General features: G+C 36.2%; 1 protein-coding gene across 1 annotated transcript; it reads left to right on the forward strand.

Annotated features, from left to right (window-relative positions):
• Positions 1-1089: 1089 nt before the first annotated feature.
• Positions 1090-10858, forward strand: LOC145987337 (trypsin-1-like). Its single transcript, XM_083121862.1, has 7 exons — positions 1090-1132; positions 4420-4508; positions 7282-7370; positions 7976-8117; positions 8747-8860; positions 10114-10254; positions 10557-10858. Exons 1-7 carry the CDS (start codon positions 1090-1092, stop codon positions 10704-10706), a joined length of 768 nt encoding a protein of 255 aa, XP_082977988.1. The 3' UTR covers positions 10707-10858.
• The last annotated feature ends 2105 nt before the right edge of the window (positions 10859-12963 follow it).

Consider the following 12963-nt stretch of genomic DNA (forward strand, 5'->3'; position numbering starts at 1 on the left):
TGCGGTGATATATGCACATGTTGCTTAAGCTAGGCCTACGTATTTCGAGACTTGAGACGAGAGGCAAAAACCATTTACATCAGGGTGGATAAAAATAATGATTTTTATTTAAAAATTCATTTTTGATCGATTTTTTAAATTTTAAATCGGATTTTTTATTTAAATCGATTTTTCTATTTTTTTTAAAAAAACCGCTTAAAATTGCTAGTATGGTTTTTGGCACCATGCATACATACAGTTTTTTTTTATAGAAAGGGTTTTTTCTGTTAAACAACCTTGTAAAATATTTGAAGAGTTTAATTAAAGCAAATAAAAAAATATACGTAAATATACATTTTTATGTTTGAATTTACTATGGAAATGTTTGTTGAGTGTGTTAATGAAACTATAATAATTTCAGTAACTTTTCTTCTAGTGAAAATATAACATTCTGCATGTATTATATAATTATAACTTAATTTTTTTTTATAGTCTTTGTGGCTGAATTTCTCTGCAGTTTACATGTTACATTTCCTTTCGTATGAGCTTCATCCCATCAGTATATATTTTGTGTTTCCTTTCTTTTCCTCTCTTAGAGCCTAATAACACCATTCAATGATTACTAGATTAATGTACTTTCAACAAAAGTGATTCTGATATCTACAAAATCCTCATGAACGTTATTCTACAAATTATTTTTTCAAGTGATTTAAATCGCGATTTTAAATCAACCTGATTTAAATCAATCCAGCTTGATTTACATAATACATTTATTGTTCCTATCCTGGTAATTGCTAAGACCTCGACAGACGACATGCAGGAACACGACCACCCCAAAATGTTACTTTCTTTTTAACTTTGGCCGATCAGTGTCCTAACAAGTGATAGAAACTAGGAATAGCTTTATCAAACGTGTTTTAAGTTATCTGGATATGTACATGTTATTGTTCGATGTTATCTAAATTCCTGGACGTATTCTAAAAGGGGCTAGAAAGCAGTGCATCTTTAAATGTTTTTACTTCAGTGGGAAAATCCACGTTATGCAAAAACTTTCAGAGCTAAAGTATATAAGGCAATGGAGTTGGTTGCCTTGCACGCTGTGGACAAGACATGGCTCGCTTCCTTCTGTTACTCTTCGCTACCTCCGTGGCAGGTAAGTTATCTATTCTCCTCGAAGTTTATATTGTGAACGTTACACGTCTGAGTTTGTGTTCTGTGAAGAACAGGGGCGTCCCCTTAGCACATCCTTCTGTTCCGTGAGGGATTTTCGTAACCTTTGATATTGTGGACAAAGAATCACACACCTAACCTAATTTCCTTTAAATTACACCAAATGTCGCGTTTAAATATGAAAATACAGAGAATCAAAAGTGAACCATAATAATACTTGAAATATGAAGACTGAAGTTTTATTCACTACCAGTCAATAATTTCGTGGACCATATTACAAGATACAGTGCCAACTCCCTACTGCTATTGCGACATTATCTACCATTTGGGAGCGATTGACATGCAGCATGTTTGAAACTTCTTGGATCTTGGGTTCAGTTCTGACCATTCTTGGTCTACGAGTATGCTCATCAGCACATCATTCTTCCAAACGGTATCTCCCCTGTGCAAAACGTTTGCGCCACGCAAAAACAGCACTACGGGCCAAGATTTCAGCGTTTCGCTTGCAGATTTGCCTAACTTTTAGCAAAACTGCGACATTCCAGATTTTCCGCCGCTCACAGACAACTACCCCTCACAACAACGATGATCTTTTTGCACATACCACATACACACAACTGGGACGAGAGCAAAACTGCCACGACACCAACTTGTGGCTCCACCTATCCACTGTAGACAGTGGTGTGCCCAGAATTTCAAAACGAAAAGGGGACTACTTCTTTAATAATCAGCGCTCATTTTGCCTGCCATTGACGTTCGTTGTTTAGATATACTGAACCCTCACCAACCTCCCTTGGGCACACCACAGCAACACAGTAGTGGCATATAATTTTAGCAAACTATATTTTTGTTTATTGCTGTTAAAACGTGCAAAAGTTTAACTATAAAAGTTAGCACTGATTTAGTTATCATTACTATTGCTAGGATTTTCATGACTTAGAATATTTCTTTTGGTAAGGGTGTGTTCCCTAAATATATAGAAATTCATATTGTGAAGAAACTAATTAAATTAAGGTACTTTATAAGGACATATTTTGGCATATTTGGCTATTTCTGCGTGATAAGAGCATATTTTGATTGATTTTCGGTCATATTCAACATATTTTCCCTTTTTCAAGAAATATAGCCTACAGTCATTTTCGAAGTGCATTCGTTGTTACTCCCATGTTCACTCGAGTTTTTTTTCTTTGGACTGCACCAATTTTTTTTTCATTTACATTTAAAATTTACAGAAAATATTAATTGTGCATTGCAACACAGGGCTCATAAAGGGAACTAAAATAGTACGTATGTGAAAATATCTCAGCATATGCTAGATATTGATGTTTGAAACAGTCCACTTATAAGGTCAAATTTTTCAAATCATAGTGCAGATTTTGTAAAATTTGTAGGTCATAAGAGCATATTTTATTTGGCATATTTTGGTGATTTTTAGGTCATAAAAATCCTAGTCCTACTCATTACTTTAAAACGTAACCAAGTTTCAGTAACTCGTTTCAAAAAGTTACAATTATCGTTACTCGAGAAGAGTGTCTGCTACTTGTAACTGGAATGTAGAGCATAAATATACAACGAATGGAATCCGAATTTAACGATTCTAAATCCAGTGAAATTGCGTTTCCAAAAACATGAATAGAGGATTTGAGACATATCCAATATAGAACTTAATATATATAGCTACACAACGGTGAAATTTCTAGGACTAAGGGAATACACTCCAAATCATGGGAAATTAAAATAAAGTCTACTAGCACCATTGCATTTTTAATAATAGCTGAGAAAAGTACATGACTCAAATGACCATACATTTCTATATTCCAATTTTTTTAAAATGACCTGTCTGTGTGAGAAAGATAGAGCAGCCGAGTACGAAAGAGAGAGAAAGAATGGGGGGTAGTCCAAATGTTAAATGTCCTCTACAAACGTTACAACCGCCACTGTGTACATTGTACTTGAAAAATTAACAAACCAAAAAGCTTGTGATGCAATATTTTTTTTTAACTGCTGTGTGTAGATTCGGAGTAGAATTTCTTATTAAGTTTATTATACGTAACTCAACATACATAGGGGGCGGAAGAATTCAGTGAAAACCGAAAAATAAAAACCTTGTTCTCTGAAAGATTAAAAATGTAGGTTTCACTTAGGAATATATTTTAAAGAGTTCTGATACATTTGCATTTGTCAGCTAACCAGTTAATTTCTTTTTTTAAAAAAGAAAAGAAGAAACTTGATACTCTTTAAAACTTTTTCGTCCAAAATTTTAGAGGAATAATTTTGGGTAGTATACAAATGACTTATACAGGTAACCAATGGCGTGCCCAAGTGAGTTGGTGTGGGTCATAAACGGCTTTGGCCCAATAATCCTTAAAAAAAGTACATCAAAGGCTGAAAATGATGGCGAAGTGAAGACGGAAGGGTTAAATGTCCAGTAACCCATAAATTCTAATGGGTTCTATTTTGTTCCGCTACAGGACCGGAACCTTTTTTCTCGCACAATCTAAATCCGGTCCTAGTTGCGTATTGTTTCATTTCAATACGGAACTTGGACCGGATTTAAATTGATCCGAAAAAAAGTTCCTGGACCGAATTGAAATATTTTAAACATAAAAATGTTCTTTAAGGTCTAGAATCCATTTACGCTTGCTGATTTTCTCTCCTGAACCGGAATTGAATTTATTTAAAATTCCTGGACTATTAACAACCCTGGTCAGAACTAATGTTTTTTGTTGAAAGACCAATTCATGTTTTCTCATTCCTTTATCTACTTTATGTCCAGTCCAGCTGAAAATCTTGCACTATATACATTGTGGAGAGAATAGGGGAGACATCGTAAAATCGTAACTTTTTTAAACTAACCTTCGAAACTGTCAGATATTTAGTAATTTCCCTACATTCCAATGCAACATCACCAATGACGTCGAAACACTCAACTTTACTACCGAGCGCGGCTACTGAATCAAAACAAGTAAACAGTCGTAATCCAGGATTCTGCCAGTAAACGTGAAATTATGTCCTGCTATACGTGGCTATTGATGTCAACATGAAACAACCTGTGCGTCCAAGAAACGCTGAATAAGGTTTATTAAGGTTGTTATATAATTACGTCAGAGTTAATTCCAATTAGGAAATACATATCAGTACTATTTAACATTATAACAGATAGGCATTTGTAAGTATAAATGTAGCATTTGTCTTGAGATAACAGTAATCTACAAATCAGTATTTATGGCTATTACGCAATTCCTGTTTTATTTGCCATTTTCCTTCTAGCTATGCCGTCCAACTGGTTCGCCCCACTTCCGCCAGGTGGCAGGATAGTCGGCGGTCAGGATGCGTTGGAAGGAGAATTTCCCTACCAGGCAAGCATATTTATTTTCTACCAGTGGATTCAATTTCGAACTTGATGAGATGATTCTTTTGTGCATAACATGATAACATTTATAAGTGGACTTCATTTGTTCCGAAACGTCTCCTGCCTTTTCCTGCACTTTTTACATCCAAGATGAAAGAGAAATATTGTATGTCGCACACATTCACTCACCCACTCGCACGCATATTGAGCAGTAAGACTCCTCGGGTTCCCAAAAAAAAAAAAAAAAACAGGGGCTTAGGAAATTTTTCTTCAGTTGGAGGAGGGGGGGGGCAGCTTTTAAATACACCAACAAGTTGTTAAATCTTCTCTCTCACGCCCCATACATTTATAATTATTATTAATATACATTTTATTATACCAGGTGTTTCGTAAATAATTGAGGGGTTACAAAAATTTATTGCAAGTAAACTATTGAACTTTCGTTAATGAAACCAGTCCAGAACGAACGGAGAACTCAGTTTTTTTTAACACCTACAAATGCTCAATGTATGCACCACGGGTGACACGGCATGCATCAACACGATAGGAACGCAGTGTGTGCATGTATCGTTAAGCTGAGAGTTCATATCCCTGCCGCTAGGCGACACTCAAATCACCCACATCACTAACAGTGTTTTGTGCAATGTTTTGGTTCCTAAGATCACGGGACCTTACACCGTGTGACTTCTTTTTGTGAGGTTTCATCAAAGACACTGAAGGCTATTCGACTCACCGATGGCGCCTGATTTCGCAGCCCTAAGGGAGCGTATCATCGCGGAGATAGACACAAGACCCCGTTGATTAAACATGACTATACCCTTAAAATACTATCCTAGATTTATAGCTACAAGGGAACAATTTTGTGTCAAGGGTGGGACAGATACAACACTGCCTCCTTACGTAATACAAATATTTTAATTTCTATGAATTTTCAAATTATGAAAAATAAATTACACTGATCTACAAAAAATAAGAAAGTTCTATTTCTGGGAAACAAAGTAGTGATTCTGAAAGGATTTTTACTCTTGAATGCAAATCTAATTTTCGTTTTTCTGTGTCGGGGATAGTTTCTGAGTAACCGGCACGTAAGTGTTGTGTTTTTTAACGTATTACTTACATTTGACAATATATTACATACACTTGAAGGCATGTGATACACGTGTCGACCGTGCATAATGTATAGCCATACATATCTTACAATTAGAATTATACAATATATGACTATACAACAGTATTTGCAGGGTGTGAAAACATGATATTTGACAACAAAAAATAGGGACAAGGTAATTGACCCTTCAATATTCTAGTTGAGTTGAAGGGGAAATGGAACCGTTAAAATGAGAATTTAATTGTTTTTTGATGTCATGGGTGAGACACAATACAAAAGTAAATCAAGAAGTTAAAATAAACGAACAATATGTAATATATACCTTCTACCTTCTAGCCTAAATTTGTATAATACTTGATTTTTTTTTATCCAAATGACAAGTCTACATTGTTGCCTCACAAGATAGAATAAAATTACAGGATTTCATTCAATTTCAAAAATTGAGTTCAAAGGCACTTTGATATGAAATGCCCCATACATACATAATTTCCACATTTTAACAATTTTAGATATTTTGGAAATCATGTAGCCAACATTTTTAAGCTTGCGGAACAAAAGTCATAGAAGTGTTACGACACACAATGCACTACAATCTGGTAACAAATCCACTGAAATGTATTTCTTCATTTAGGTGAAACGGAAGAGCAAAAACGTGAAAGTCATAAACATTCTGACAACGATAACTTTCTTAAATTAAGAGTCATTTAGATAAAATTGCTTCTGCAGTAATTAGAGGGCAGGAACGGTACTGTATTTGAGTGAAGTCGGATGACGTGTTTCAAGATTGTGGTTGAAAATAGGATTTTTTTTTACGATCGCTATCTAGAATATATTTTCGGAGCACAGGGAACTAAGCTCACAGCAAATTTAAGACATTATTGGTTCAAAGATTTGCAAGGAAACGTTGAAAGTATAATGCGCACTATAGAGGGGGATTGGGCAGCAAATCGGAAACATTTAGTGTTCCTTAACTGGAGGATATTTAATAGTTTTAAGCGCAACATCACATACTTGAACTTTTTGAACTTCTGTTGTTTATCGTAGCTTTTCTTTCCCTTTTGGCTAATCGCAACATGAGGAGTGATGATCAGATGAAATTGAAGAATAACCATACTCACGCCAGGACTCGAACCCGGAAACTTCCGTGGTGAGGTCGAAAGGCGACCACTTTACGCTCTCGGGCACCGAGCATGTATGGCCACTAGATTCGTCAGTTAACTGCTTTGTTATAGCATTTGTGGGAAATTTTCCAGTGTTTCAAGATGGCGAAAAATCAAGTTTTTCCTACGTTCGTAAGCGCTCGACGTTCTGCTGATTTTTTAAACTTCTTTGCCTAGACTACATTTACAGGGATTAAGAAACGAAACTATCGTCGCCTTGTAATTAAGGGGCCGCGAGTTCGATACCCGGTGGAGGCTCATAGTGGTTCGGATCCCACTTTAAACTGTAGGTCCAGTTCCGATTAGCCTATCTGTGCATATAGTGGACTTGAAACGCCTACTCAACAACAATGGTGACTATATGAAATAAGTATATTTTACTCGTAGTGTTTAATATTTAAATAATATTTAAAATCAGTAGTAGTAATAAGTATTCAACGTTATTAAAAATTAAACTGGTGTGCTTTCCTTCCCATTATATGAGTTGATAAAAGGATTGTTCTTTCCCACAGCTGTCGATGAGAAGAAATGGAGTTCACAAGTGTGGCGCAGTCATCATCAGCGAAGAATGGGTTGTAACAGCTGCCCACTGTGCTCTGGCGTAAGTTACAAGAATAATTATTTATTAAGATGTACATCCTCCTAATTAACAAATGAATAATGCAAGGTACAGTCAAGAATAAGAATAACATTTATTATTACCGTATATCGCATAACAAAATCTTTCAAATTCAAATATTGACTATCTCGTCACGCATGATGATAGATAATAGTTATATATTACAATTATTTGCACTATAAATATATTATGAAAGAAGCATACAATTAAAATTACATTAATTACCGTTAACTATGTAGAAGTTGCTGGTATTTTAAAAACTGTTTTTTTATGGTAGTTGGATGGTAGCTGAAATTGACAGTCTTTGATCGTCATTTCTCCAGTCAAGTCTTTAAGAGTCTGGACTCATGATCTAGCCACTTAAGGTCCTGGGATCAAGTCCTGGTCTGAGCATGGATGGTTTTGTGTGTGTTGTACGCTCCTTCATTAATTCGAATCCGGAACTGGGCTTGAGTGTTCTTTGTGAGTGTCCCCATATCAGTTTTTTCATACCATCATTCATCCTCATCGTCGCGATTAGCCAAAAAGTCGCAGAAGAGCGTCGCTAAATAACAACAACAAATCAAATCATCATTCATTCTTTGCAGGTTCAGCACAGAAGCCACAACATTTCTGGCGGGCACGAACAAAGTCAACGAAGGAGGCTCTGTCCATCAGGCTATCCTAAAGGCTGTGCACGAACAATATAACGCTAGCGACCTGTGGAGGAACGACATTGCAGTTATCAAGGTAAATAAGTATCTTCTGAGTCTACTTTAAACATTATCCTCAACTCAACTCAAATTCTCGTTCGAGACTTTGGTATAATATTTGAAAAATTTACCTAAATCAAATTTCTATAACTATGTGACTTCTTCAGATACCAAGTAGGTGTCTAATTATTAAGCCACATGTTCTGTTTATAGTAATTGCAGAGTTAATCCTTCTGTCCAAGTTGTAAGCCTGTGTTGAGTTGTTGCATATATATTTAGGATATAATTTTAATTTTCGACGGTTCGTAGAGGCGTCAAACAGAAGAATAACGTATGAAGGGCATAAGGCAAAGTTGCTTATCTCTATATGATGTGAAAATTAATGCTGTGACACGCTGTATATGTTGCTTAGACTATATATACGTAGATTCGAGACGAGCCTCAGACTTGTCTATCGAGATTGACACGAGAACGAGACGGATTTTATAAACCAAGACCAGAACGAGACAAGAACTTACAACTAGAGACGCGGGGCCAAGTCTCGTCTCAACTCGATAGCTATCTCCAGTTCCAGTGAATCATATCAGAACCAGTACTAAACCTGATTGTAAAGAAATATCCCCTATTAACAAGTGCTTTTCAAGTGTTGTTTGTTTACTTTTACAGGCGGAACCGCCTTTCGACTTTGGAACTCTCGTGCAGCCTGCAAACTTACCACAATTGAGACAAGAAGTGCCAGAGGGTACTCTCGCTACAGTTAGTGGCTGGGGTTACGACGAGGTATAATGATTGTATTTGTATTTTTGTCATTTAGTGTCGCTTTCTTACACTTTTTGACTCAAACACACACACACACACACACACACACACACACACACACACACACACACACACACACACACACACACACACACACACACACACACACACACACACAAATAACTTCCATGCCAAGGCCGGAACTCGAATCCGGTAACGAGATCGAAAGCTTGCCATCAAGGCAGCGATTATTATTATTATTCAGCGACTAAACATTTCGCATGTAGTAGCCTATAATAATAATAACGTAGCAAATCTATATGAAACTCAAGAATAATTTGTTTTCTAGACGTTTTAGTAAAATATTTAACGCAAAAATTCTTAAGATTTTCCTCTTAGAGGCTACTTCTTAAGAAATTGTAATCAGTGATATGTTTGAACCATGATGATATAATTGTAACTATATGTTGCTACTCTCCCCCAGAAAAGGGAATCATGCAGACTAAATAGAACACATGGGCGTCCAAATGGGACCACAGGAGGGCGTTGTCACATATATAATTTCAATTCAGACACAGTAATTTGCGATAATTATTATAAGGGACTGATAGTTGCAAGCAAGACTGCTGTAGATCCTTGCAGGAATATTTTGATTTTATAGGAGGGCAATGCCTTGTTTGCCACGGCCTGGAAATGAATTATTTGCTTGCCACTACCCTGGAAAAATCCTGTGGATGCTCCTGATAGTAGGCACACTTTCATAATTAAAACCGAATGTCATAATTATATAAAACTATAGCAGTAACAAGGTTCTTCATATTTTGAAACAATTGTTCCTTTGTCATTTGTTTCTGACTGCGAAACTTTGCCAAAGTATCGAATATGTTTATAAGAAAACTTTGTTGTTACTTAGCACGTGTCAAGCATATGTGTAAAAAGCAATCACTGTGCAATGTAATTCATCCCATTTATCAAATAAATATCCATTCATTTACACTCTGATTCTACTATCTCCCTGCGTCAATTTTATTCATTTGTTTGTATCTATTGTGCATGAGTTGTTTCGTGTCCCGAAGATTGTATATTTTCTTAATTTTACATTCTAAATATATTTGGTTGATGTTTGTTTGTTTAAATAGCTGCAGAAGTCTCTTTTCGCGAATACTTTTTTTTGGCCTGCACAAGGTTTTTCTTTGGAATAAAGGTGGCTCTGAAAATTAGTTCCAAAGCATCGTAATTATTGAATCATAATCATACATGTTTTTTTTGTACAGAACTGGTCGCTGCCGGTTGACCTTCAGAAAGTGGAAGTGCCGATCGTGAGTGACCAGAAATGCGACACTCTCATTGGAGGAGGAATTTCAGAGAACCAACTATGTGCTGGTTACACAGAAGGACAAAAGGACTCTTGTGGAGTAAGTATTGTAGAAAAAAATACTGCGAGGTAAATAGACACTGGTTAATGACAACTTTGAAACTTATTATTACCCTTTCTTCTTGCCAAAGGAAATGTTGATTTGTTAACTTCGTGCATAGTCTTGTTGTATTGGGTATTGTGTCCAATATTCTGTGAATTTGACAAATGCCAGAGGCTAGCGGAAAACAGCTATCAATGGAATTCTTACGCCAAATAATGGCATAAGGCTACGGGAACGAAGCGATTATATGTTGTTATTGCTGCTGCATTTGTTTTATTTCCTATTTTCTATTATTTCAGGGAGATTCCGGAGGCCCGTTGACTGTCAATGGCTATCTAGTAGGTCTGGTGTCATGGGGATCCGACTATTGTGGCGAGCCCAATTATCCAGGCGTTTATACTCAGGTGTCATATTTCAGAGACTGGATTTACAATAAAACAAATATATAACGGTTATAGCAAATCATGACATCTTATTTATTGCAAATATACATTTGTTATCACATAAGCAACAATGTGGTCAACTTCTTTTCAAATCGACCCGATTGATTAATAGCTGGAATCGAGAATTCACAACAGATTCATACAAATTGGTTATTGTATTTCAACCTACATACTACTTTTGATTTGATTTGGTTTATTTTACTTCGCTTTACGTGCCACTTTTGGCTAATTTGCGAAGATGAGGATGAGTGATGATATGATGAAATTGATGAATACACACTCACAAACATTCATGCCGCCAGGATTCGAACCCGGAGCGCCTGTCGTTGTAAGCACTCCGCCAGGGGGCCGGCCTACATACTACTAAATTTTGTATTCTAATTTTGCGTGACAATAAATTTATATAATACAAACAAAAAATGTGGTAAATTTTGAATTGTATATTGCATTGTATGAACATCGACAACAATCAAGTCTCTTCTTGTCACTTGTATAATGGTTTAAAATCAATTGTCATGAATATAGTACACGAAGTCGTTTTGTGAATTTTCAACAATATAATGGAATGGAATTCTTATCAAAACTATCTGAGAAAACTTCCTTCATAATGAAGTTCATAGTAACGATAATCAGGACCGGATTAAGACGAAATTGGGCTTGATGCGTAAAATTGATAGCATTAAGTTGAAATCTTCGGTGAACAATAAACACAACGACGTTATAGTTACGTCACAGCTCAAAGAATAATAGTAACTGTATAATAAGTAACGCTGTGTCTAGGCGTCCGAAATTGGGGCTCCAAATTTCATTCTAAGATATATTTTCAGGTTAATATAGCAAAATAAAACTGTTCAGCTTTCGGAAAATTCTCGTCTGTTTTCATCTGGGCCTATTTCAGGAATGGGCCTAATGCTGCAGCATCAATAGCACCCGCCTTAATCCGTCACTGACGGTAATGATAATCTAATTTTGCCTGGCAGTGTTCACATTACTATTGAAAATAGAAAAGTGACTTGTAAGACAAACGCTGTTATAGTCACTTGTATTCGTAGCAAGTTTTAACCATTGTCAGTATTTTGTGCTCAACGTATGTAAGTTACATTTGGCGTGCATTACCAATCTTACGTTACGAGGTTAAGTGATAAAGAGCGATAATAGTATTTAAATTAGCACAGATAAAAGGTTTTCAGTCTTCGCTAAAAAAAAAAAAATCACAATCACTCCTAAACGACAAGTAGTGGAGATAAGACAGAATCAACAACTTCTCCGTCTGATTAGAGTGGAATTAAGTTTCAGGGAGGTCTCAGAAGTTGGTTACGCAAGCATTCAATAGTATTTTGTGTCATTAAGTTGAAATGCATGTTGGAGATGTAAAGAAACAGTATCATCTTGCCTGATATCATCCGAAGTTCACCTCGGGTAACACGTTGCGTGAAATGTTGAGTGTTTCGTTGCTCGAGAAAAGAAGACAAATACATCAATTAACTTTCCTATCCAAAATTGTCAACGGAAATATAGATTTTCCAGCTCTACTCTCAAAACTAAACTTTTATGATCCAAGGACTATGTTAAGACCCAGAAATAATCTCTTTAAAATCTCGCATGGAAGAATCTACATGGCAGAAATGGAATCCCCCAGGAGAATGTGCAAGTTTCTCTAATAATAATCCTAGCATTGATCAATTTAGATTTAAAAAGTCATTGCATTCGCTGAACTCTGTATATAACCAGGAACAATGAAGATTGTTATAATAATCCAACCCTGTCTGTATGTTTACCTTATTTGTTATAAAATATTGTTATAGTTTCTCTGTCCTTTGTTTTCCTCAATGTTTTTTACTCAATATTACTAGGGTGTATCAGAAGTCCCTTACCACCCCTTGTAAAATCCGCAGTGATGTATTTTCATTGAATTTGATATGGGCGATACAAAATAGACCTAGGGGGACACCTTTTGGAGTATGTCACGGGGACGGCCGCCATCTTGGTTCCGCCATCTTGAATTCAACTTTTTTTATTCAAAATGATAGGTGGGTCATGTGACACATGACCATAGGCTAGAATTTCGTCAGGATGTCAAATCTGAAATCAGATTTCATGTAACTTCATTTGGTGAAAAGTTATTGGCAACTGAAAGTGATGTTTACCTGTTTGTTGCAGGTGCTGAACCATGCAGTTAACAACTGAGGAACGCATCCAGATCGTCAAACTGTGGGGTGGGAGAAGTGCCCGTGCAGTGGCTGCCGATTTCAACCTGCGTCAT

This window comes from Lepisma saccharinum, chromosome 1, assembly GCF_977018435.1.
Source record: "Lepisma saccharinum chromosome 1, izLepSacc3.1, whole genome shotgun sequence".
NCBI classification, from domain to species: Eukaryota; Metazoa; Arthropoda; class Insecta; order Zygentoma; family Lepismatidae; genus Lepisma; species Lepisma saccharinum.